Below are 22,735 nucleotides of genomic sequence, written 5' to 3' on the forward strand. Positions count from 1 at the left end.
GTGTAAATGTAATACATTGTGTTAATAAGAGAAAGAGATTAAATGCACGTGTGTAACAGCCTCGCCCTTAACTTCTTTTTTGACAGTAACAGCCTCTTCTTCCTTCTCTTTCACGATAGTTCCTTTTTCTGTCCAGTAGACCTCTTCTTTAGCAGGGGGAGAGTAGTTTTGTAAACTCATGGTCAGGGATGTTAGCTAAACTAGTGCTAACTTAACCAGCCAGCTAGCTGACTGACAACGTCAATTTGAAATTAAATGGGGTAAATAGTTGTTTCCACAGAAGTGCGTTTAAAACAGTCGCAAATAATCCGCAAAATTGTCTAAAGAGCGTATATGTTTTGACAGTGTTGGCTAGAAAGCTACCGATGTGGCTGCAGTTGTTGAAGAAGCTTTCCGTCCACTAGATTATACTTCACAGTAGCAGCATTGCCATCTGCTGACTGGAGTGGGTAAACGCAGTTGGAATGTTTTTTTCTTTCTTCTGTTAAATAAAATGAACACTTAAATAAAAGCATGTGTTGATTGATTAGTAATTCAAAACCAACTTTACATCTGTTGCTAAGTGATAGATTAAAATAGAGCTCCTTGGTGGGTTTAGAGTCTAAATGAGAATGCATGAGCACAAAAGAACCCCGTACCTGTTGTAAATTGATGCTGGATTTTTGACGTTATGGGGCTATTTTGCATCCATTGATCCTGGGGCCCTTGTTAAGGTCAATGGCATCATGAACTTTACCCAGTACCAAAACCTGGTTGCTTCTGCTAGGAGGCTTAAACTTGGCCCCAAGTGGACCTTCCCAGCAAGACAATAACCCCAAGTGGATCTTCCCAGCAAGACAATCCCAATTGGATCTTCCCAGGAAGACAATAACCCCAAGTGCACATCAAAATACACAAAGAAATGGTTAATGGGCACAAAAATCAACATTTCTCAGTCTCCGGACTCATTGAAAACCTGTGGTTTTAATTGAAGAGGGCAGTCCATAATCACAGACAAAGGATATCAAGGATCTGGAAGGATTCTGTATGGAGGAATGGTCTAGATCCCTCCCAGTGTGTTTTAGAACTCATCAAACATCTGGAAGGATTCTGTATGGAGGAATGGTCTAGATCCCTCCCAGTGTGTTTTAGAACTCATCAAACATCTGGAAGGATTCTGTATGTAGGAATGGTGTAAGATCCCTCCCAGTGTGTTCTAGAACTCATCAAACATCTGGAAGGATTCTGTATGGAGGAATGGTCTAAGATCCCTCCCAATGTGTTCTAGAACTCAAACATCTGGAAGGATTCTGTATGGAGGAATGGTCTAAGATCCCTCCCAATGTGTTCTAGAACTCAAACATCTGGAAGGATTCTGTATGGAGGAATGGTCTAAGATCCCTCCCAGTGTGTTCTAGAACTCATCAAACATCTGGAAGGATTCTGTATGAAGGAATGATCTAAGATCCCTCCCAATGTGTTCTAGAACTCAAACATCTGGAAGGATTCTGTATGGAGGAATGGTCTAAGATCCCTCCCAGTGTGTTCTAGAACTCATCAAACATCTGGAAGGATTCTGTATGTAGGAATGGTGTAAGATCCCTCCCAGTGTGTTCTAGAACTCATCAAACATCTGGAAGGATTCTGTATGGAGGAATGGTCTAAGATCCCTCCCAATGTGTTCTAGAACTCAAACATCTGGAAGGATTCTGTATGGAGGAATGGTCTAAGATCCCTCCCAATGTGTTCTAGAACTCAAACATCTGGAAGGATTCTGTATGGAGGAATGGTCTAAGATCCCTCCCAGTGTGTTCTAGAACTCATCAAACATCTGGAAGGATTCTGTATGAAGGAATGATCTAAGATCCCTCCCAATGTGTTCTAGAACTCATCAAACATCTGGAAGGATTCTGTATGGAGGAATGGTCTAAGATCCCTCCCAATGTGTTCTAGAACTCAAACATCTGGAAGGGTTCTGTATGGAGGAATGGTGTAAGATCCCTCCCAGTGTGTTCTAGAACTCATCAAACATCTGGAAGGATTCTGTATGGAGGAATGGTCTAAGATCCCTCCCAATGTGTTCTAGAACTCAAACATCTGGAAGGATTCTGTATGGAGGAATGGTCTAAGATCCCTCCCAATGTGTTCTAGAACTCAAACATCTGGAAGGATTCTGTATGGAGGAATGGTGTAAGATCCCTCCCAATGTGTTCTAGAACTCATCAAACATCTGGAAGGATTCTGTATGGAGGAATGGTGTAAGATCCCTCCCAATGTGTTCTAGAACTCAAACATTTTAGTGTCATTATCATCCCAAGGGGAGGTTGCTGGAGCACAATTACTTGTTACACAAAATCTCAATCTCTGAGCAATTGTATTAGTATCAAATTGTATATTTTCCTCTTTTTTTTGTACATACAAAAATTTTATAGCTCATTGTTTGAATTATTTATTTTATACAGTTTTTGTTAATCTTTATCAAGGGTGTCAATTTCAGACCCAACTGTAGCTCCACACTGCACCTACATGGTGTAACAATACCTAATGTAGATGAATATAATGAACAGACTAGGTCTATACTGCTCCTACATGGTGTAACAATACATCATGTAGATGAATATAATGAACAGACTAGATCTATACTGCTCCTACATGGTGTAACAATACATCATGTAGATGTATATAATGAACAGACTAGATCTATACTGCTCCTACATGGTGTAACAATACATCATGTAGATGTATATAATGAACAGACTAGGTCTATACTGCTCCTACATGGTGTAACAATACATCATGTAGATGTATATAATGAACAGACTAGGTCTATACTGCTCCTACATGGTGTAACAATACATCATGTAGATGTATATAATGAACAGACTAGGTCTATACTGCTCCTACATGGTGTAACAATACATCATGTAGATGTATATAATGAACAGACTAGGTCTATACTGCTCCTACATGGTGTAACAATACATCATGTAGATGTATATATTGAACAGACTAGGTCTATACTGCTCCTACATGGTGTAACAATACATCATGTAGATGTATATAATGAACAGACTAGGTCTATACTGCTCCTACATGGTGTAACAATACCTAATGTAGATGTATATAATGAACAGACTAGGTCTATACTGCTCCTACATGGTGTAACAATACCTAATGTTGTATATAATGAACAGACTAGGTCTATACTGCTCCTACATGGTGTAACAATACATCATGTAGATGTATATAATGAACAGACTAGGTCTATACTGCTCCTACATGGTGTAACAATACATCATGTAGATGTATATAATGAACAGACTAGGTCTATACTGCTCCTACATGGTGTAACAATACATCATGTAGATGTATATAATGAACAGACTAGGTCTATACTGCTCCTACATGGTGTAACAATACATCATGTAGATGTATATATTGAACAGACTAGGTCTATACTGCTCCTACATGGTGTAACAATACATCATGTAGATGTATATAATGAACAGACTAGGTCTATACTGCTCCTACATGGTGTAACAATACCTAATGTAGATGTATATAATGAACAGACTAGGTCTATACTGCTCCTACATGGTGTAACAATACCTAATGTAGATGTATATAATGAACAGACTAGGTCTATACTGCTCCTACATGGTGTAACAATACCTAATGTAGATGTATATAATGAACAGACTAGGTCTATACTGCTCCTACATGGTGTAACAATACATCATGTAGATGTATATAATGAACAGACTAGGTCTATACTGCTCCTACATGGTGTAACAATACCTAATGTAGATGTACAGGACTCCTTGACTTCTTCCACATTTTATTGTTACAGCCCGAATTCAAAATGTATTAATTATATATTTCCCCCTCACCCATCTACACGCAATACCCCATAATGACATCACAATACCCCATAATGACATCACAATATCCCATAATGACATCACACTATCCCATAATGACATCACAATATCCCGGAATGAAAAAGTGAAAAAATGTATTAATTAGCTTGATGAATATTACACAAATTATCTCAATGAAACTAAACGACTCAATTCAAGTGGTTTCAAGGTTATAATTAATTGTATGCCCATTATAGTCATCCATTTAATACTGTACATTTTGCAATATCCAAATCATGAATCCAATCACATTTTTTGTTGTTGAGAAATCCAAATCATATATTGAAATGTATTTATCAATATCCAATCAAATGTATTTATCAATATCCAAATCATCCAATTAAATTCAAGGGGTTTCAAGGTTAAAATCAAGAAAGGGAAAATTCCATCCAGCTATATAATAATTAAACATTTAAGGGCAATATCCATAATAAACAACATTTAAGGGTTTATACTTTATCCAATCACTACGTTCGTAATCAAAATAAAACACTTTTTATGAATTTTAATCTAAATTTAGATATGACCATGTCTCGAGATGACAAAGAAATGTAGGCCTATTTTTGAGCAAGCTTTCATATATACAATTTGGTTTTGTGTGGCATAAACAAAAACATATATTCTCAGTCAAAAACATATGTCAGAACACAGCCTCTCTATTCTCTCATGTGATTTCAGCTCCTCTGACCGGATGAATCTCTTTCCACACAGAGAGCAGTGGTAGATTCTCATTTGTGTTTCCTGTCATGTGATTTTAGGTGCTGTAGCTGGTTGAAACGCTTCACACTGGGAGCAGTGGTAGGGCTTTTCTCCTGTCTCCTCACGTAATTTTAAATGGTCTATTACCAGAGTGGTCTACCATCAAAAACAATGGAGAAAATGCACCCCATAACATTTTAACATGGAAATAGCTGTTCTATCATTCAGCCTAGAGTAGCAGCCAATGTGTGGTGTTCAATGTAGGCCCTACATTCCATGAGACTTTTGAAAACATGCAGGGCTTGACTTTTTAGCCTTCAGACAAGTAGGTGACTGAAAATGTTGTTGTAATGTATGATGCAAGAAACCACTTTTCAAAATAAAAGTCATTATTATTCCCATACTATAATCAATACAGTCAGACAAAAACATATAATACCCTTTGCCTATTGGCCAGTTAGCTTATTCAAGCTTGTCTCAAAATACAACCCTCTCCCTTTAAGATATATATATATTTTTTTAATCTTACTTGCTTTTCAAAGATGGCTAGAAATGTACCCGTAGGAAGCCATCACTCCCCATTGCTGACCAGAAATGAGCTAGAACTGGGCTAATAACTAGCAAAAAAAACATGAACAACTGTGTAGAATAGATAGATAGAACACCAGGATATAATATAAACATGGTTTGATTTCAAAACAAGCACATCCCCACTCCCACCTGACTTTTCAGTGCGATAGAATCCTCCTCCCACGCACTCTGCCTAAAAAAATGATTTAAAAAAAATCACAGACTAAGTCTTGCATAGTTAGATTTGTTTTGCATTGAAAGGGGCTGATATTAGGTTGATTAATTCACAATTCCCATAGTAGTATAATAATAATAATAATAATTCCCCATTTCAGTAGTGGGAAACGTTGATAGTGTTAACGGGGCAAAGTAAAAAGTGAAGTGAAGTTCAATCTTGTGCGTCTCTACAGGTATTTCTTCTGCACGGCAGTCCTGGGAAAGCTGTACAATATGATTTCATATAAACAAAACCTTATTTCAGGTCGTCTGACTAGGAAAATGTCTTTCCACAATTAGAGCAGTAGTAAGGCTTCTCTGCTGTATTTGTGTTTCATGCTCTTTCAGGTTCCCTAACTGACCTAAACTCTTTCCACATGGGGAGCAATGGACGGTCTTATCCTCACCTAAGTGTGTGTATTGTCTCATGCTTTTTCAGGTTCCCTAACCGGGTAAATATCTTTTGACACTGAGAGCAGTGGTAGGTCTTTTTTTCTGTATGCGTCCTCTCGTGATATTTCAGGCCCCCTAACTGGGTAAAAGTCTTCCCACACAGGGAGCATTGGTAGGGCTTTTCTCCTGTGTGTTTCTTCTTATGCTCTTTTAGGTTCCCTAACTTGGTAAAATCCTTTCCGCACAAGGAGCAGTGGTAAGGTTTCTCCCCTGTGTGTGTCTTCTCATGCTCCTTCAGGTCTCCTAACCACCTAAAATTATTTCCACAATGGGAACAGGGATAAGGCTTCTCTCCAGAGTGTATTCTCTTATGTTTGTTCAGGTTCCCTAAGTGGGAAAAACTCTTTCCACACTGAGAGCAGTGGTAGGTCTTCTCCACTCCTGTGTGTATTCCTTCATGATTTTTCAGGCTCAATAAATGGGTAAAACTCATTCCACACTGGAAACATTGGAAAGGCTTTTCTCCTGTATGTATCCTCTCATGCTCTTTAAGGCTTCCTATCCGGGTAAAACTCTTTCCACAGTGGGGACAGTGGTAAGGCTTCTCTCCAGTGTGTATTTTCTCATGTTTTTTCAGATACCCTAACTGGGTAAAACTCTTTCCACACTGAGAGCAGTGGTAGGGTTTTTCTCCTGTGTGTATTGCTTCATGCCTTTTCAGACTTCCTAAATGTGTAAAACTTTTTCCACACTTGGAACATTGGAAAGGTTTTTCTCCTGTGTGTTTCGTCTCATGCTCTTTTACGTTCCCTAATGTGGTAAAATCCTTTCCACAGTGAGAGCAATGGTAAGGCTTCTCCCCTGTGTGTGTCCTTTCATGCTGCTTTAGGTTCTCTAACCACCTAAAATTCTTTCCACACTGGGAACAGAGGTAAGGCTTCACTCCAGAGTGTATTCTCTCATGTATTTTTAGGTGCCCTACTCGGGTAAAACTCTTTCCACATTGGGAGCAATGGTAAGGCCTCTCTCCTGTGTGTATTATTTCATGTTCTTTCAGGTTCCCTAACCGTGTAAAACCTTTTCCACACTGGGAGCATTGGAAAGGCTTCTCTCCTGTGTGTATCCTCTCATGCTCTTTCAGGTGCCTTAACCGTGTAAATTTCGTTCCACACTGGGAGCATTGGAAAGGCTTCTCTCCTGTGTGTATTCTCTCATGCTCTTTCAGATGTGATGACTGGTTAAATCTCTTTTCACAATGGGAGCATTGGAAGAGCTTTTCTCCTGTGTGTGTTCTCTCATGCTCTTTGAGTTTACATAACCACTTAAAACTCTTTCCACACTGGGAGCAGTTGTGTCGTGTCGCTGGTTTGGGAATCTCTGGGTCTGGATCCCCTGAAGGACTCGTCCCGCTGTCAGAGTGAGAGTCTGGTCTCTCTCCTGCCAAAGACAAACAGATTAATTTTGTTAAACAGAGGCATGAATGAAACCTCCACATGATTAAACTGTCTTCCTATGAGGTTTAAACCAGACTAGATCCCTCATTATAAAATGGTAAATATGGATTCTGGATGCTGATTGGTTGATAGCCATTAGATAATCCCAGGTAATACCTGTTCAAAGTTGCATTTGAATTATTATTCTTTACGACCAGTCACTACAACATCACTACATCCAGTCACTACAACATCACTACATCCAGTCACTACAACATCACTACATCCAGTCACTACAACATCAATACATCCAGTCACTACATCCAGTCACTACATCCAGTCACTACAACATCAATACATCCAGTCATTACAACATCAATACATCCAGTCACTACAACATCACTACGACCAGTCACTACAACGTCACTACAACATCAATACATCCAGTCACTACAACATCAATACATCCAGTCACTACAACATCAATACGGCCAGTCACTACAACATCACTACGGCCAGTCACTACAACATCACTACGGCCAGTCACTACAACATCACTACGGCCAGTCACTACAACATCACTACGGCCAGTCACTGCTTAAAGGTATATTCAATGTCTGCTTTTTTAATTTTTACCCATCTACCAATAGGTGCCCTTCTTTGCGAGGCATTGGAAAACCTCCGTTGTTTGTGGTTGAATCTGTGTTTGAAATTCACTGCTGGACTGAGGGACCTTAAAGATAATTGTATGTGTGGGGTACAGAGATCAGGTACTCATAAAAAAATCATGTTAAACACTATTATTAGACACAGTGAGTCCATGCAACTTTTAGATGACTTGTTAAGCAAATTTCTACTCCTGAACGTATTTAAGCTTGCCAAAACAAAGGGATATATCCTGGTGTTGTATCTATTCCACAGTTCTATATCCTGGTGTTGTATCTATTCCACAGTTCTATATCCTGGTGTTGTATCTATTCCACAGCTCTATATCCTGGTGTTGTATCTATTCCACAGTTCTATATCCTGGTGTTTTATCTATTCCACAGTTCTATATCCTGGTGTTGTATCTATTCCACAGTTCTATATCCTGGTGTTGTATCTATTCCACAGTTCTATATCCTGGTGTTGTATCTATTCCACAGTTCTATATCCTGGTGTTTTATCTATTCCACAGTTCTATACCCTGGTGTTTTATCTATTCCACAGTTCTATACCCTGGTGTTTTATCTATTCCACAGTTCCATACCCTGGTGTTTTATCTATTCCACAGTTCCATACCCTGGTGTTTTATCTATTCCACAGTTCTATATCCTGGCGTTGTATCTATTCCACAGTTCTATATCCTGGTGTTGTATCTATTCCACAGTTCTATATCCTGGTGTTGTATCTATTCCACAGTTCTATATCCTGGTGTTTTATCTATTCCACAGTTCTATATCCTGGTGTTGTATCTATTCCACAGTTCTATATCCTGGTGTTTTATCTATTCCACAGTTCTATATCCTGGTGTTGTATCTATTCCACAGTTCTATATCCTGGTGTTTTATCTATTCCACAGTTCTATATCCTAGTGTTTTATCTATTCCACAGTTCTATATCCTGGTGTTGTATCTATTCCACAGTTCTATATCCTGGTGTTTTATCTATTCCACAGTTCTATATCCTGGTGTTGTATCTATTCCACAGTTCTATATCCTGGTGTTGTATCTATTCCACAGTTCTATATCCTGGTGTTTTATCTATTCCACAGTTCTATATCCTGGTGTTTTATCTATTCTACAGTTGTTTTATCTATTTCACATTTCTATATTCTGTGGTAATTCTATTACCGATTTAGTCAGATAAGGTAGCTTGATTCAGCCAAATATATATATTTTTATTATATCTGTATTCCCAGTCATCTGTAATCCATAGATTAGGGCCTAATGAATGTATTTCAGTTGACTGATTTCCTGAACTATGACTCAGTCAACTCTGGAAACGCTGCAGCTGGAACGAAGAATAAGGTGTTTACAATTAACTTAACCCCTTATGTACCGTTCTAGCCCCATCTAACCCCATCTAACCTTAACCCCTTATGTACCGTTCTAGCCCCATCTAACCTTAACCCCTTATGTACCGTTCTAGCCCCATCTAACCTTAACCCCTTATGTACCGTTCTAGCCCCATCTAACCTTAACCCCTTATGTACCGTTCTAGCCCCATCTTAACGTAACCCCTTATGTACCGTTCTATTAACGTAACCCATAGCTGTATGGATCTGTAACTGCTACAGTGTAGTTTAGTAGGATGGAGGCTCCATATCTGTATGGATCTGTAACTGCTACAGTGTAGTTTAGTAGGATGGAGTCACCCATAGCTGTATGGATCTGTAACTGCTACAGTGTAGTTTAGTAGGATGGAGGCTCCATAGCTGTATGGATCTGTAACTGCTACAGTGTAGTTTAGTAGGATGGAGTCACCCATAGCTGTATGGATCTGTAACTGCTACAGTGTAGTTTAGTAGGATGGAGGCTCCATATCTGTATGGATCTGTAACTGCTACAGTGTAGTTTAGTAGGATGGAGTCACCCATAGCTGTATGGATCTGTAACTGCTGCAGTAAGTATCTTTTTAATTTGAAGGATTCTTTCTCGCTGTTTTGAAAGCAGTATCGCAAGCAATGATTTACTTTCTAAACACACACAGCCTTGTCTCATAGACTAGACGTAACATGGTACATGTAAATCCAGGACACTGAAATTAGTATGATATGTTTGGTATGGTTACATAAGACAGATGGCTACTTAAGGCAAAAATGAAGGTAGGGTGGTTGACTGGTGTGGATGAGTGAGCGTATAACACGAACGTCTAGCTACCCAAAGGTTGCTAGTTCGAATTTCAACACGGATAACTTTAGCATTTTTAGCTACTTACTACTTTTTAGCTAGTTTGCAACTACTTAGCATGTTAGCTAACCCTTCCCCTTCTGAGACCAGGTTGTAACACACGCTTCTTGATTGTAGTTCACATGAGCCAGTCGCCGGGCTAAGCGAACGGCTGAAATCTGTAGTGAGAATGCAGAATGCCAACTGGAGTTCCAGCTGGTGACATCGTGTCTTCCCATCAAACTCCTTGAAGTTTGCAGTTGTGTCTTTAAAAAAAACACAATGTTGATCTTTAGTGTATTTATATATCGCTTTTCAACAGGAAACGTTCAAACGTCACCGGAGGATGTCTTTAACAATTCCTACAGTACAGACAAACATATCCAAGTGTAGCGCCCTTTAAAAAATGTTTTTTTTAAAACACACAGTTCAACAACTGCAGAGTTTGTGTCCCTGTTTAAGATAGTACTTACTGGAGTTAATCAGATCTCCAGTCTTCTTTTCTGCTTCTTCCTCCTCCAATGTGACATTAATCTCCTTATCTTCCTCCTCCACTCCAAAATCGTAATCCTCCTCTTTCAAATTGAACGCGTCTTCCTCCTCTTTCACCGTAACAGCCTCACCTTTAACTTCTTTTTTGACGGTAACAGCCTCCTCTTTCACGATAGTTCCTTTCTCCGTCCACCAAACGTCTTCTTTAGCAGGAAGAGAGTAGCATAGTAAACTCATGGTCGGGGATGTTAGCTAAACTAGTGCTAACTTAACCAGCCAGCTAGCTGACTGACAACAACGTCAATATGACATTAAATGGTGTAACTAGTTGCTTCCACAGAAGTGCGTTTAAAACATAGTCGCAAATAAACCACGAAATTGTCTAAAGAGCTTGAATGTTTCGACAATGTTAGCAAGCGAGGTACCGAGGAGGCTGCAGTTGTTGAAGAGGCTTTCCGTCCACTAGATTATACGTCACACTAGCAGTATACCCTGAAAAACACACATTGCCATCTGCTGACTGGAGTGGGTAACGCAGTTGGGGGAAATGTTTATTTAAAAAAAAATATTAATTAAAATTATATTAACACTTTTACAAAGAAAATAATGTGTTGATTGATTAGTTCTGATTTTTAGTACGAATTTCAAATAAACTTTATATCAATCAAATTGATTTATAAAGCCCTTTTTATATCAGCCGATGTTACAAAGTGCAATACAGAAACCCAGCCTAAAACCCCAAACAGCAAGCAATGCAGGTGTAGAAGCACGGTGGCTATGAATAACTCCCTAGAAAGGCCAGATCCTAGGAAGAAACCTAAAGAGGAACCAGGCTATGAGGGGCGGCCAGTCCTCTTCTGGCTGTTCCCGGGTGGAGATTATAACAGAACATGGCCAAGATGTTCAAACATTCATAGATGACCAGCAGGGTCAAACAATAATAATCACAGTGGTTGTAGACGGTGCAACAGGTCAGCACCTCAGGAGTAAATGTCAGTTGGCTTTTCATAGCCAATCATTCAGAGTTAGAGACAGCAGGTGCGGAAGAGAGAGTCGAAAACAGCAGGTCCGCGACAAGGTAGCACGTCCGGTGAACAGGTCAGGGTTCCATAGCCGCAGGCAGAACAGTTGAAACTGCAGCAGCAGCACGACCAGGTGGACTGGGGACAGCAAGGAGTCCTAGGGCTTAGGTCGAGAGAGAGAGAGAGAGAGAGAGAGAGAGAGAGAGAGAGAGAGAGAGAGAGAATATTAGGGGGGGTGCTGGATTACAATTACTTGTTACACAAAATCAATTTTTCTGAGCAATTGTATTAGAATCAAATTATATATTTTCCAATTTTATAGCTCATTGTTTGAATTATTTATTTTGTACAGTCGTTTTTGCTCATCTTTATCAAGGATGTCAATCATTTCAGACCCCACTTTATCTCCACACTGCTCCTACATGGTGTAACAATACCTAATGTAGAAGTACAGGACCTGGGCACAGCGGTCTCAGGCACTGCATCTCAGTGCATTGAGAGCATCCTGTCGGGCTGTATCACATCCTGGTACGGCAACTGCAACTACCTGCCCTCCATGACACCTATAGCAACCGATGTCATAGGAAGGCCAAAAAGATCATCAAGTATAACAACCACCCAAGCCACTGCCTGTTCACACCATTATCATCCAGAAGGCGAGGTCAGTACAGGTGCATCAAAGCTGGGACCGAGAGATTGAGAAACATCTTCTATCTCAAGGCCATTAGACTGCTAAACAGCCATCACTAGCACAGAGAGGCTGCTGCCCACATTGAGACCCAATCACTGGACACGTTAATACATGGATCACCAGTCACTTTATACAATGCCACTTTAATAACGTTTACATATCTTACATTACTCATATCACATGTATATACTGTATTTTATACCAGATGGTAGAGAGCTCCATATTCTAGTATGACTACCAGAGAGCTCCATATTCTGTTATCAGAGAGCTCCATATTCTAGTATGACTACCAGAGAGCTCCATATTCTGTTATCAGAGAGCTCCATATTCTATTATGACTACCAGAGAGCTCCATATTCTATTATGACTACCAGAGAGCTCCATATTCTGTTATCAGAGAGCTCCATATTCTATTATGACTACCAGAGAGCTCCATATTCTATTATGACTACCAGAGAGCTCCATATTCTGTTATCAGAGAGCTCCATATTCTATTATGACTACCAGAGAGCTCCATATTCTATTATGACTATCAGAGAGCTCCATATTCTATTATGACTATCAGAGAGCTCCATATTCTATTATGACACCAGAGAGCTCCATATTCTATTATGACTATCAGAGAGCTCCATATTCTATTATGACAACCAGAGAGCTCCATATTCTATTATGACTATCAGAGAGCTCCATATTCTATTATGACTATCAGAGAGCTCCATATTCTATTATCAGAGAGCGCCATATTCTATTATGACTACCAGAGAGCCCCATATTCTATTATGACTATCAGAGAGCTCCATATTCTATTATGACAACCAGAGAGCTCCATATTCTATTATGACTATCAGAGAGCTCCATATTCTATTATGACTATCAGAGAGCTCCATATTCTATTATCAGAGAGCGCCATATTCTATTATGACTACCAGAGAGCCCCATATTCTATTATGACTATCAGAGAGCTACATATTCTATTATGACTATCAGAGAGCTCCATATTCTATTATGACAACCAGAGAGCTCCATATTCTATTATGACTATCAGAGAGCTCCATATTCTATTATGACAACCAGAGAGCTCCATATTCTATTATGACTATCAGAGAGCTCCATATTCTATTATGACAACCAGAGAGCTCCATATTCTATTATGACTATCAGAGAGCTCCATATTCTATTATGACAACCAGAGAGCTCCATATTCTATTATGACTATCAGAGAGCTCCATATTCTATTATGACAACCAGAGAGCTCCATATTCTATTATGACTATCAGAGAGCTCCATATTCTATTATGACTATCAGAGAGCTCCATATTCTATTATCAGAGAGCGCCATATTCTATTATGACTATCAGAGAGCTCCACATTCTGTTATCAGAGAGCTCCATATTCTATTATGACTACCAGAGAGCCCCATATTCTATTATGACTATCAGAGAGCTCCATATTCTATTATGACTATCAGAGAGCTCCATATTCTATTATGACTATCAGAGAGCTCCATATTCTATTATGACTATCAGAGAGCTCCATATTCTATTATGACTACCAGAGAGCTCCATATTCTATTATGACTATCAGAGAGCTCCATATTCTATTATGACTATCAGAGAGCTCCATATTCTATTATGACTATCAGAGAGCTCCATATTCTATTATCAGAGAGCTCCAATTCTTATCGAGAGCTCCATATTCTATTATGACTATCAGAGAGCTCCATATTCTATTATGACTACAGAGAGTCCATATTCTATTATGACACCAGAGAGCTCCATATTCTATTATGACTATCAGAGAGCTCCATATTCTATTATGACTATCAGAGAGCTCCATATTCTATTATCAGAGAGCGCCATATTCTATTATGACTATCAGAGAGCTCCACATTCTGTTATCAGAGAGCTCCATATTCTATTATGACTACCAGAGAGCCCCATATTCTATTATGACTATCAGAGAGCTCCATATTCTATTATGACTATCAGAGAGCTCCATATTCTATTATGACTATCAGAGAGCTCCATATTCTATTATGACAACCAGAGAGCTCCATATTCTATTATGACTATAAGAGAGCTCCATATTCTATTATGACTATCAGAGAGCTCCATATTCTATTATGACAACCAGAGAGCTCCATATTCTATTATGACTATCAGAGAGCTCCATATTCTATTATGACTATCAGAGAGCTCCATATTCTATTATCAGAGAGCGCCATATTCTATTATGACTATCAGAGAGCTCCACATTCTGTTATCAGAGAGCTCCATATTCTATTATGACTACCAGAGAGCCCCATATTCTATTATGACTATCAGAGAGCTCCATATTCTATTATGACTATCAGAGAGCTCCATATTCTATTATGACTATCAGAGAGCTCCATATTCTATTATGACTATCAGAGAGCTCCATATTCTATTATGACTATCAGAGAGCTCCATATTCTATTATGACAACCAGAGAGCTCCATATTCTATTATCAGAGAGCGCCATATTCTATTATGACTATCAGAGAGCTCCACATTCTGTTATCAGAGAGCTCCATATTCTATTATGACTACCAGAGAGGCCCATATTCTATTATGACTATCAGAGAGCTCCATATTCTATAATGACTATCAGAGAGCTCCATATTCTATTATGACTATCAGAGAGCTCCATATTCTATTATGACTATCAGAGAGCTCCATATTCTATTATGACAACCAGAGAGCTCCATATTCTATTATGACTATCAGAGAGCTCCATATTCTATTATGACAACCAGAGAGCTCCATATTCTATTATGACTATCAGAGAGCTCCATATTCTATTATGACAACCAGAGAGCTCCATATTCTATTATGACTACCAGAGAGCTCCATATTCTATTATGACTATCAGAGAGCTCCATATTCTATAATGACTATCAGAGAGCTCCATATTCTATTATGACTACAGAGAGCCCATATTCTATTATGACTATCAGAGAGCTCCATATTCTATTATGACTATCAGAGAGCTCCATATTCTATTATGACTATCAGAGAGCTCCATATTCTATTATGACTACAGAGAGCTCCATATTCTATTATGACTATCATAGAGCTCCATATTCTATTATGACTATCAGAGAGCTCCATATTCTATTATGACTATCAAAGAGCTCCATATTCTATTATGACAACCAGAGAGCTCCATATTCTATTATGACTATCAGAGAGCTCCATATTCTATTATGACTATCAGAGAGCTCCATATTCTATTATCAGAGAGCGCCATACTCTATTATGACTATCAGAGAGCTCCACATTCTGTTATCAGAGAGCTCCATATTCTATTATGACTACCAGAGAGCCCCATATTCTATTATGACTATCAGAGAGCTCCATATTCTATTATGACTATCAGAGAGCTCCATATTCTATTATGACTATCAGAGAGCTCCATATTCTATTATGACTATCAGAGAGCTCCATATTCTATTATGACTATCAGAGAGCTCCATATTCTATTATCAGAGAGCGCCATATTCTATTATGACTATCAGAGAGCTCCACATTCTGTTATCAGAGAGCTCCATATTCTATTATGACTACCAGAGAGCCCCATATTCTATTATGACTATCAGAGAGCTCCATATTCTATTATGACTATCAGAGAGCTCCATATTCTATTATGACTATCAGAGAGCTCCATATTCTATTATGACTATCATAGAGCTCCATATTCTATTATGACTATCAGAGAGCTCCATATTCTATTATGACTATCAGAGAGCTCCATATTCTATTATGACAACCAGAGAGCTCCATATTCTATTATGACTATCAGAGAGCTCCATATTCTATTATGACAACCAGAGAGCTCCATATTCTATTATGACTATCAGAGAGATCCATATTCTATTATGACAACCAGAGAGCTCCATATTCTATTATGACTATCAGAGAGCTCCATATTCTATTATGACTATCAGAGAGCTCCATATTCTATTATCAGAGAGCGCCATATTCTATTATGACTATCAGAGAGCTCCACATTCTGTTATCAGAGAGCTCCATATTCTATTATGACTACCAGAGAGCCCCATATTCTATTATGACTATCAGAGAGCTCCATATTCTATTATGACTATCAGAGAGCTCCATATTCTATTATGACTATCAGAGAGCTCCATATTCTATTATGACTATCAAAGAGCTCCATATTCTGTTATGACTACCAGAGAGCTTCATATTCTGTTATCAGAGAGCTCCATATTCTATTATCTGAGAGCTCCATATTCTATTATGACTATCAGAGAGCTCCATATTCTATTATGACTATCAAAGAGCTCCACATTCTATTATGACTATCAGAGAGCTCCATATTCTATTATCAGAGAGCTCCATATTCTATTATCTGAGAGCTCCATATTCTATTATGACTATCAGAGAGCTCCATATTCTATTATGACTACCAGAGAGCTCCATATTCTATTATCAGAGAGCTCCATATTCTATTATGACTATCAGAGAGCTCCATATTCTATTATGACTACCAGAGAGCTCCATATTCTATTATCAGAGAGCTCCATATTCTATTATGACTACCAGAGAGCTCCATATTCTATTATCAGAGAGCTCCATATTCTATTATCAGAGAGCTCCATATTCTATTATGACTACCAGAGAGCTCCATATTCTATTATCAGAGAACTCCATATTCTATTATGACTATCAGAGAGCTCCATATTCTATTATGACAACCAGAGAGCTCCATATTCTATTATGACTATCAGAGAGCTCCATATTCTATTATGACTATCAGAGAGCTCCATATTCTATTATGACTATCAGAGAGCTCCATATTATATTACTAGAGAGCTCCATATTCTTTATATATATATATATATATATATATATACAGTGGGGCAAAAAAGTATTTAATCAGCCACCAATTGTGCAAATTCTCCAACTTAAAAAATATGAGAGAGGCCTGTAATTTTCATCATAGGTACACGTCAACTATGACAGACAAAATGAGAAGAAAAAATCCAGAAAATCACATTGTAGGATTTTTAATTAATTTATTTGCACGTTATGGTGGAAAATAAGTATTTGGTCACCTACAAACAAGTAAGATTTCTGGCTCTCACAGACCTGTAACTTCTTCTTTAAGAGGCTCCTCTGTCCTCCACTCGTTACCTGTATTAATGGCACCTGTTTGAACTTGTTATCAGTATTAAAGACACCTGTCCACAACCTCAAACAGTCACACTCCAAACTCCACTATGGCCAAGACCAAAGAGCTGTCAAAGGACACCAGAAACAAAATTGTAGACCTGCACCAGGCTGGGAAGACTGAATCTGCAATAGGTAAGCAGCTTGGTTTGAAGAAATCAACTGTGGGAACAATTATTAGGAAATGGAAGACATACAAGACCACTGATAATCTCCCTCGATCTGGGGCTCCACGCAAGATCTCACCCCGTGGGGTCAAAATGATCACAAGAACGGTGAGCAAAAATCACAGAACCACACGGGGGGACCTAGTGAATGACCTGCAGAGAGCTGGGACCAAAGTAACAAAGCCTACCATCAGTAAGTAACACACTACGCCGCCAGGGACTCAAATCCTGCAGTGCAAGACGTTTACCCCTGCTTAAGCCAGTACATGTCCAGGCCCGTCTGAAGTTTGCTAGAGAGCATTTGGATGATCCAGAAGAGGATTGGGAGAATGTCATATGGTCAGATGAAACCAAAATAGAACTTTTTGGTAAAAACTCAACTCGTCGTGTTTAGAGGACAAAGAATGCCTAGTTGCATCCAAAGAACACCATACCTACTGTGAAGCATGGGGGTGGAAACATCATGCTTTGGGGCTGTTTTTCTGCAAAGGGACCAGGACGACTGATCCGTGTAAAGGAAAGAATGAATTGGGCCATGTATCGTGAGATTTTGAGTGAAAACCTCCTTCCATCAGCAAGGGCATTGAAGATGAAACGTGGCTGGGTCTTTCAGCATGACAATGATCCCAAACACACCGCCCGGGCAACAAAGGAGTGGCTTCGTAAGAAGTATTTCAAGGTCCTGGAGTGGCCTAGCCAGTCTTCAGATCTCAACCCCATAGAAAATCTTTGGAGGGAGTTGAAAGTCCGTGTTGCCCAGCGACAGCCCCAAAACATCACTGCTCTAGAGGAGATCTGCATGGAGGAATGGGCCAAAATACCAGCAACAGTGTGTGAAAACCTTGTGAAGACTTACAGAAAACGTTTGACCTGTGTCATTGCCAACAAAGGGTATATAACAAAGTATTGAGATAAACTTTTGTTATTGTCCAAATACTTATTTTCCACCATAATTTGCAAATAAATTCATAAAACATCCTACAATGTGATTTTCAAGAATTTTTTTTCTCATTTTGTCTGTCATAGTTGAAGTGTACCTATGATGAAAATTACAGGCCTCTCATCTTTTTAAGTGGGAGAACTTGCACAATTGGTGGCTGACTAAATACTTTTTTGCCACACTGTATATATATATATACATATATATATATATATATATATATATATATATATATATACACTGCTCAAAAAAATATAGGGAACACTTAAACAACACAATGTAACTCCAAGTCAATCACACTTCTTTGAAATTAAACTGTCCACTTAGGAAGCAACACTGATTGACAATAAATTTCACATGCTGTTGTGCAAATGGAATAGACAACAGGTGGAAATTATAGGCAATTAGCAAGACACCCCCAATAAAGGAGTGGTTCTGCAGGTGGGGACCACAGACCACTTCTCAGTTCCTATGCTTCCTGGCTGATGTTTTGGTCACTTTTGAATGCTGGCGGTGCTTTCACTCTAGTGGTAGCATGAGACGGAGTCTACAACCCACACAAGTGGCTCAGGTAGTGCAGCTCATCCAGGATGGCACATCAATGCGAGCTGTGGCAAGAAGGTTTGCTGTGTCTGTCAGCATAGTGTCCAGAGCATGGAGGCGCTACCAGGAGACAAGCCAGTACATCAGGAGACGTGGAGGAGGCCGTAGGAGGGCAACAACCCAGCAGCAGGACCGCTACCTCCGCCTTTGTGCAAGGAGGAGCAGGAGGAGCACTGCCAGAGCCCTGCAAAATGACCTCCAGCAGGCCACAAATGTGCATGTGTCTGCTCAAATGGTCAGAAACAGACTCCATGAGGGTGGTATGAGGGCCCGACGTCCACAGGTGGGGGTTGTGCTTACAGCCCAACACCGTGCAGGGAGTTTGGCATTTGCCAGAGAACACCAAGATTGGCAAATTCGCCACTGGCGCCCTGTGCTCTTCACAGATGAAAGCAGGTTCACACTGAGCACGTGACAGACATGACAGAGTCTGGAGACGCCGTGGAGAATGTTCTGCTGCCTGCAACATCCTCCAGCATGACCGGTTTGGCGGTGGGTCAGTCATGGTGTGGGGTGGCATTTTTTGGGGGGCCGCACAGCCCTCCATGTGCTCGCCAGAGATAGCCTGACTGCCATTAGGTACCGAGATGAGATCCTCAGACCCCTTGTGAGACCATATGCTGGTGCGGTAGGCCCTGGGTTCCTCCTAATGCAAGACAATGCTAGACCTCATGTGGCTGGAGTGTGTCAGCAGTTCCTGCAAGAGGAAGGCATTGATGCTATGGACTGGCCCGCCCGTTCCCCAGACCTGAATCCAATTGAGCACATCTGGGACATCATGTCTCGCTCCATCCACCAACGCTACGTTGCACCACAGACTGTCCAGGAGTTGGCAGATGCTTTAGTCCAGGTCTGGGAGGAGATCCCTCAGGAGACCATCCGCCACCTCATCAGGAGCATGCCCAGGCATTGTAGGGAGGTCATACAGGCACGTGGAGGCCACACACACTACTGAGCCTCATTTTGACTTGTTTTAAGGACATTACATCAAAGTTGGATCAGCCTGTAGTGTGGTTTTCCACTTTAATTTTGAGTGTGACTCCAAATCCAGACCTCCATGGGTTGATCAATTGGATTTCCATTGATTATTTTTGCGTGATTTTGTTGTCAGCACATTCAACTATGTAAAGAGAAAAGTATTTAATAAGATTATGTATTTCATTCAGATCTAGGATGTGTTGTTTAAGTGTTCCCTTTATTTTTTTGAGCAGTATATATATTTCACCTTTATTTGACCAGGTAGGCCAGTTGAGAACAAGTTCTCATTTACAACTGCGACTGGCCAAGATAAAGCAAAGCAGTGCAACACAAACAACAACACAGAGTTACACATGGAATAAACAAACATACAGTCAATAAATAACACAATAGAAAAAGTCTATATACAGTGTGTGCAAATGAGGTAAGATAAGGGAGGTAAGGCAATAAATAGGCCATTATGCGAAATAATTACAATTTAGCAATTAAACACTGGAGTGATAGATGTGCAGAAGATGAATGTGCAAGTAGAGATACTAGGGTGCAAATGAGCAAAAATAAATAAATAAATAAATAAAAGTATGGGGATGAGGTGGTTGGATGGGCTATTTACAGATGGGCTGTGTACAAGTGCAGTGATCTGTGAGCTGCTCTGACAGCTGGTGATTAAAGTTAGTGAGGGAGATACGAGTCTCCAGATTCAGTGATTTTTGCAATTCGTTCCAGTCATTGGCAGCAGAGAACTGGAAGGAGAGGCGGGCAAAGTAGGAATTGGCTTTGTGGGTGACCAGTGAAATATACCTGCTGGAGCGCGTGCTATGGGTGGGTGCTGCTATGGTGACCAGTGAGCTGAGATAAGGCGGGGCTTTACCTAGCAAAGACTTATAGATGACCTGGAGCCAGTGGGTTTGGCGACGAATGTGAAGCGAGGGAACAAGAGCGTATAGGTCGCAGTGGTGGGTAGTATATGGGGCTTTGGTGATAAAACGGATGGCACCGTGATAGACTGCATCCAATTTGTTGAGTAGAGTGTTGGAGGCTATTTTGTAAATGACATCGCCGAAGTCAAGGATCAGTAGAATAGTCAGTTTTACGAGGGTATGTTTGGCAGCATGAGTGAAGGATGCTTTGTTGTGAAATAGGAAGCTGATACTAGATTTAATTTTGGATTGGAGATGCTTAATGTGAGTCTGGAAGGAGAGTTTACAGTCTAACCAGACACCTAGGTATCTGTAGTTGTCCACATATTCTAAGTCAGAACCGTCCAGAGTAGTGATGCTGGACAGGCAGGCAGGTGCAGGCAGCGATCGGTTGAAGAGCATGCATTTAGTTTTACTTGCATTTAAGAGCAGTTGGAGGCCACGGAAGGAGAGTTGTATGGCATTGAAGCTTGTATGGAGGTTAGTTAACACAGTGTCCCAAGAAGGGCCAGAAGTATACAGAATGGTGTTGTCTGCGTAGAGGTGGATCAGAGAATCACCAGCAGCAAGAGCGACATCATTGATGTATACAGAGAAAAAAGTCGGCCTGAGAATTGAACCCTGTGGCAACCCCATAGAGACTGCCAGAGGTCCGGACAACAGGCCCTCCGATTTGACACACTGAACTATGTCTGAGAAGTAGTTGGTGAACCAGGCGAGGCAGTCATTTGAGAAACCAAGGCCGTTGAGTCTGCCGATAAGAATGTGGTGATTGACAGAGTCGAAAGCCTTGGCCAGGTCGATAAATACAGCTGCACAGTAATGTCTCTTATCGATGGCGGTTATGATATTATGACTATCAGAGAGTTCCATATTCTATTATGACTATCAGAGAGCTCCATATTCTATAATGACTATCAGAGAGCTCCAGCGGTGTAAAATACTTAAGTAAAAATACTTTAAAGTACTGCTTAAGTAGTTTTTTATCAAGACAATATATTGTCATCCCTTCTGCCTCTGATCTGGCGGACTCACTAAACACAAATGTATCTTTTGTAAATTATGTCTGAGTGTGCCCCTGGCTATCCATAACTTTTAAAAAAACAAGAAAATGGTGCTGTCTGCTTTGCATAATAGAAGGAATTTGAAGTGATTTATACTTTAACTCTTGATAGTAAAGTATATTTAGAACCAAATACTTTTACTCCAGTAGTATTTTACTGGGTGACCTTCTATTAAGCTATCTATAGTTGTACTCCAGTAGTATTTTACTGGGTGACCTTCTATTAAGCTATCTATAGTTTTACTCCAGTAGTATTTTACTGGGTGAGTTTCTATTAAGCTATCTATAGTTTTACTCCAGTAGTATTTTACTGGGTGACTTTCTATTAAGGTATCTATAGTTTTACTCCAGTAGTATTTTACTGGGTGACTTTCACTTTCACACCTTGTCTACTTGCTATACTAATGATCTGCTGTCCAGAAGGTAAGAGCAAACAGATCAATATCTTCCTGCAGTAAAGTTAGCACACTATTGACTCAAGAGAGGATGCTAATCAGTTCATCTCCGAAACCTCTCAAAAAACCAGACCAAAATAGTACAACTAGCTAGGGTAGCTACAAGTAAAA

At 39.8% G+C, this 22,735-nt stretch overlaps 1 protein-coding gene across 1 annotated transcript; it reads right to left on the reverse strand.

Annotated features, from left to right (window-relative positions):
* Positions 1-3,804: 3,804 nt before the first annotated feature.
* On the reverse strand, positions 3,805-11,022 carry LOC106595670 (uncharacterized). The gene is made up of 2 exons (XM_014187037.3): positions 10,554-11,022; positions 3,805-7,214 (listed from the first exon to the last, which is right to left on the reverse strand). Exons 1-2 carry the CDS (start codon positions 10,807-10,809, stop codon positions 5,788-5,790), a joined length of 1,683 nt encoding a protein of 560 aa, XP_014042512.1. The 5' UTR covers positions 10,810-11,022; the 3' UTR covers positions 3,805-5,787.
* Between the last annotated feature and the right edge of the window lie 11,713 nt (positions 11,023-22,735).

This window comes from Salmo salar, chromosome 02 (genome assembly GCF_965601325.2).
Source record: "Salmo salar chromosome 02, fSalSal1, whole genome shotgun sequence".
NCBI classification, from domain to species: Eukaryota; Metazoa; Chordata; class Actinopteri; order Salmoniformes; family Salmonidae; genus Salmo; species Salmo salar.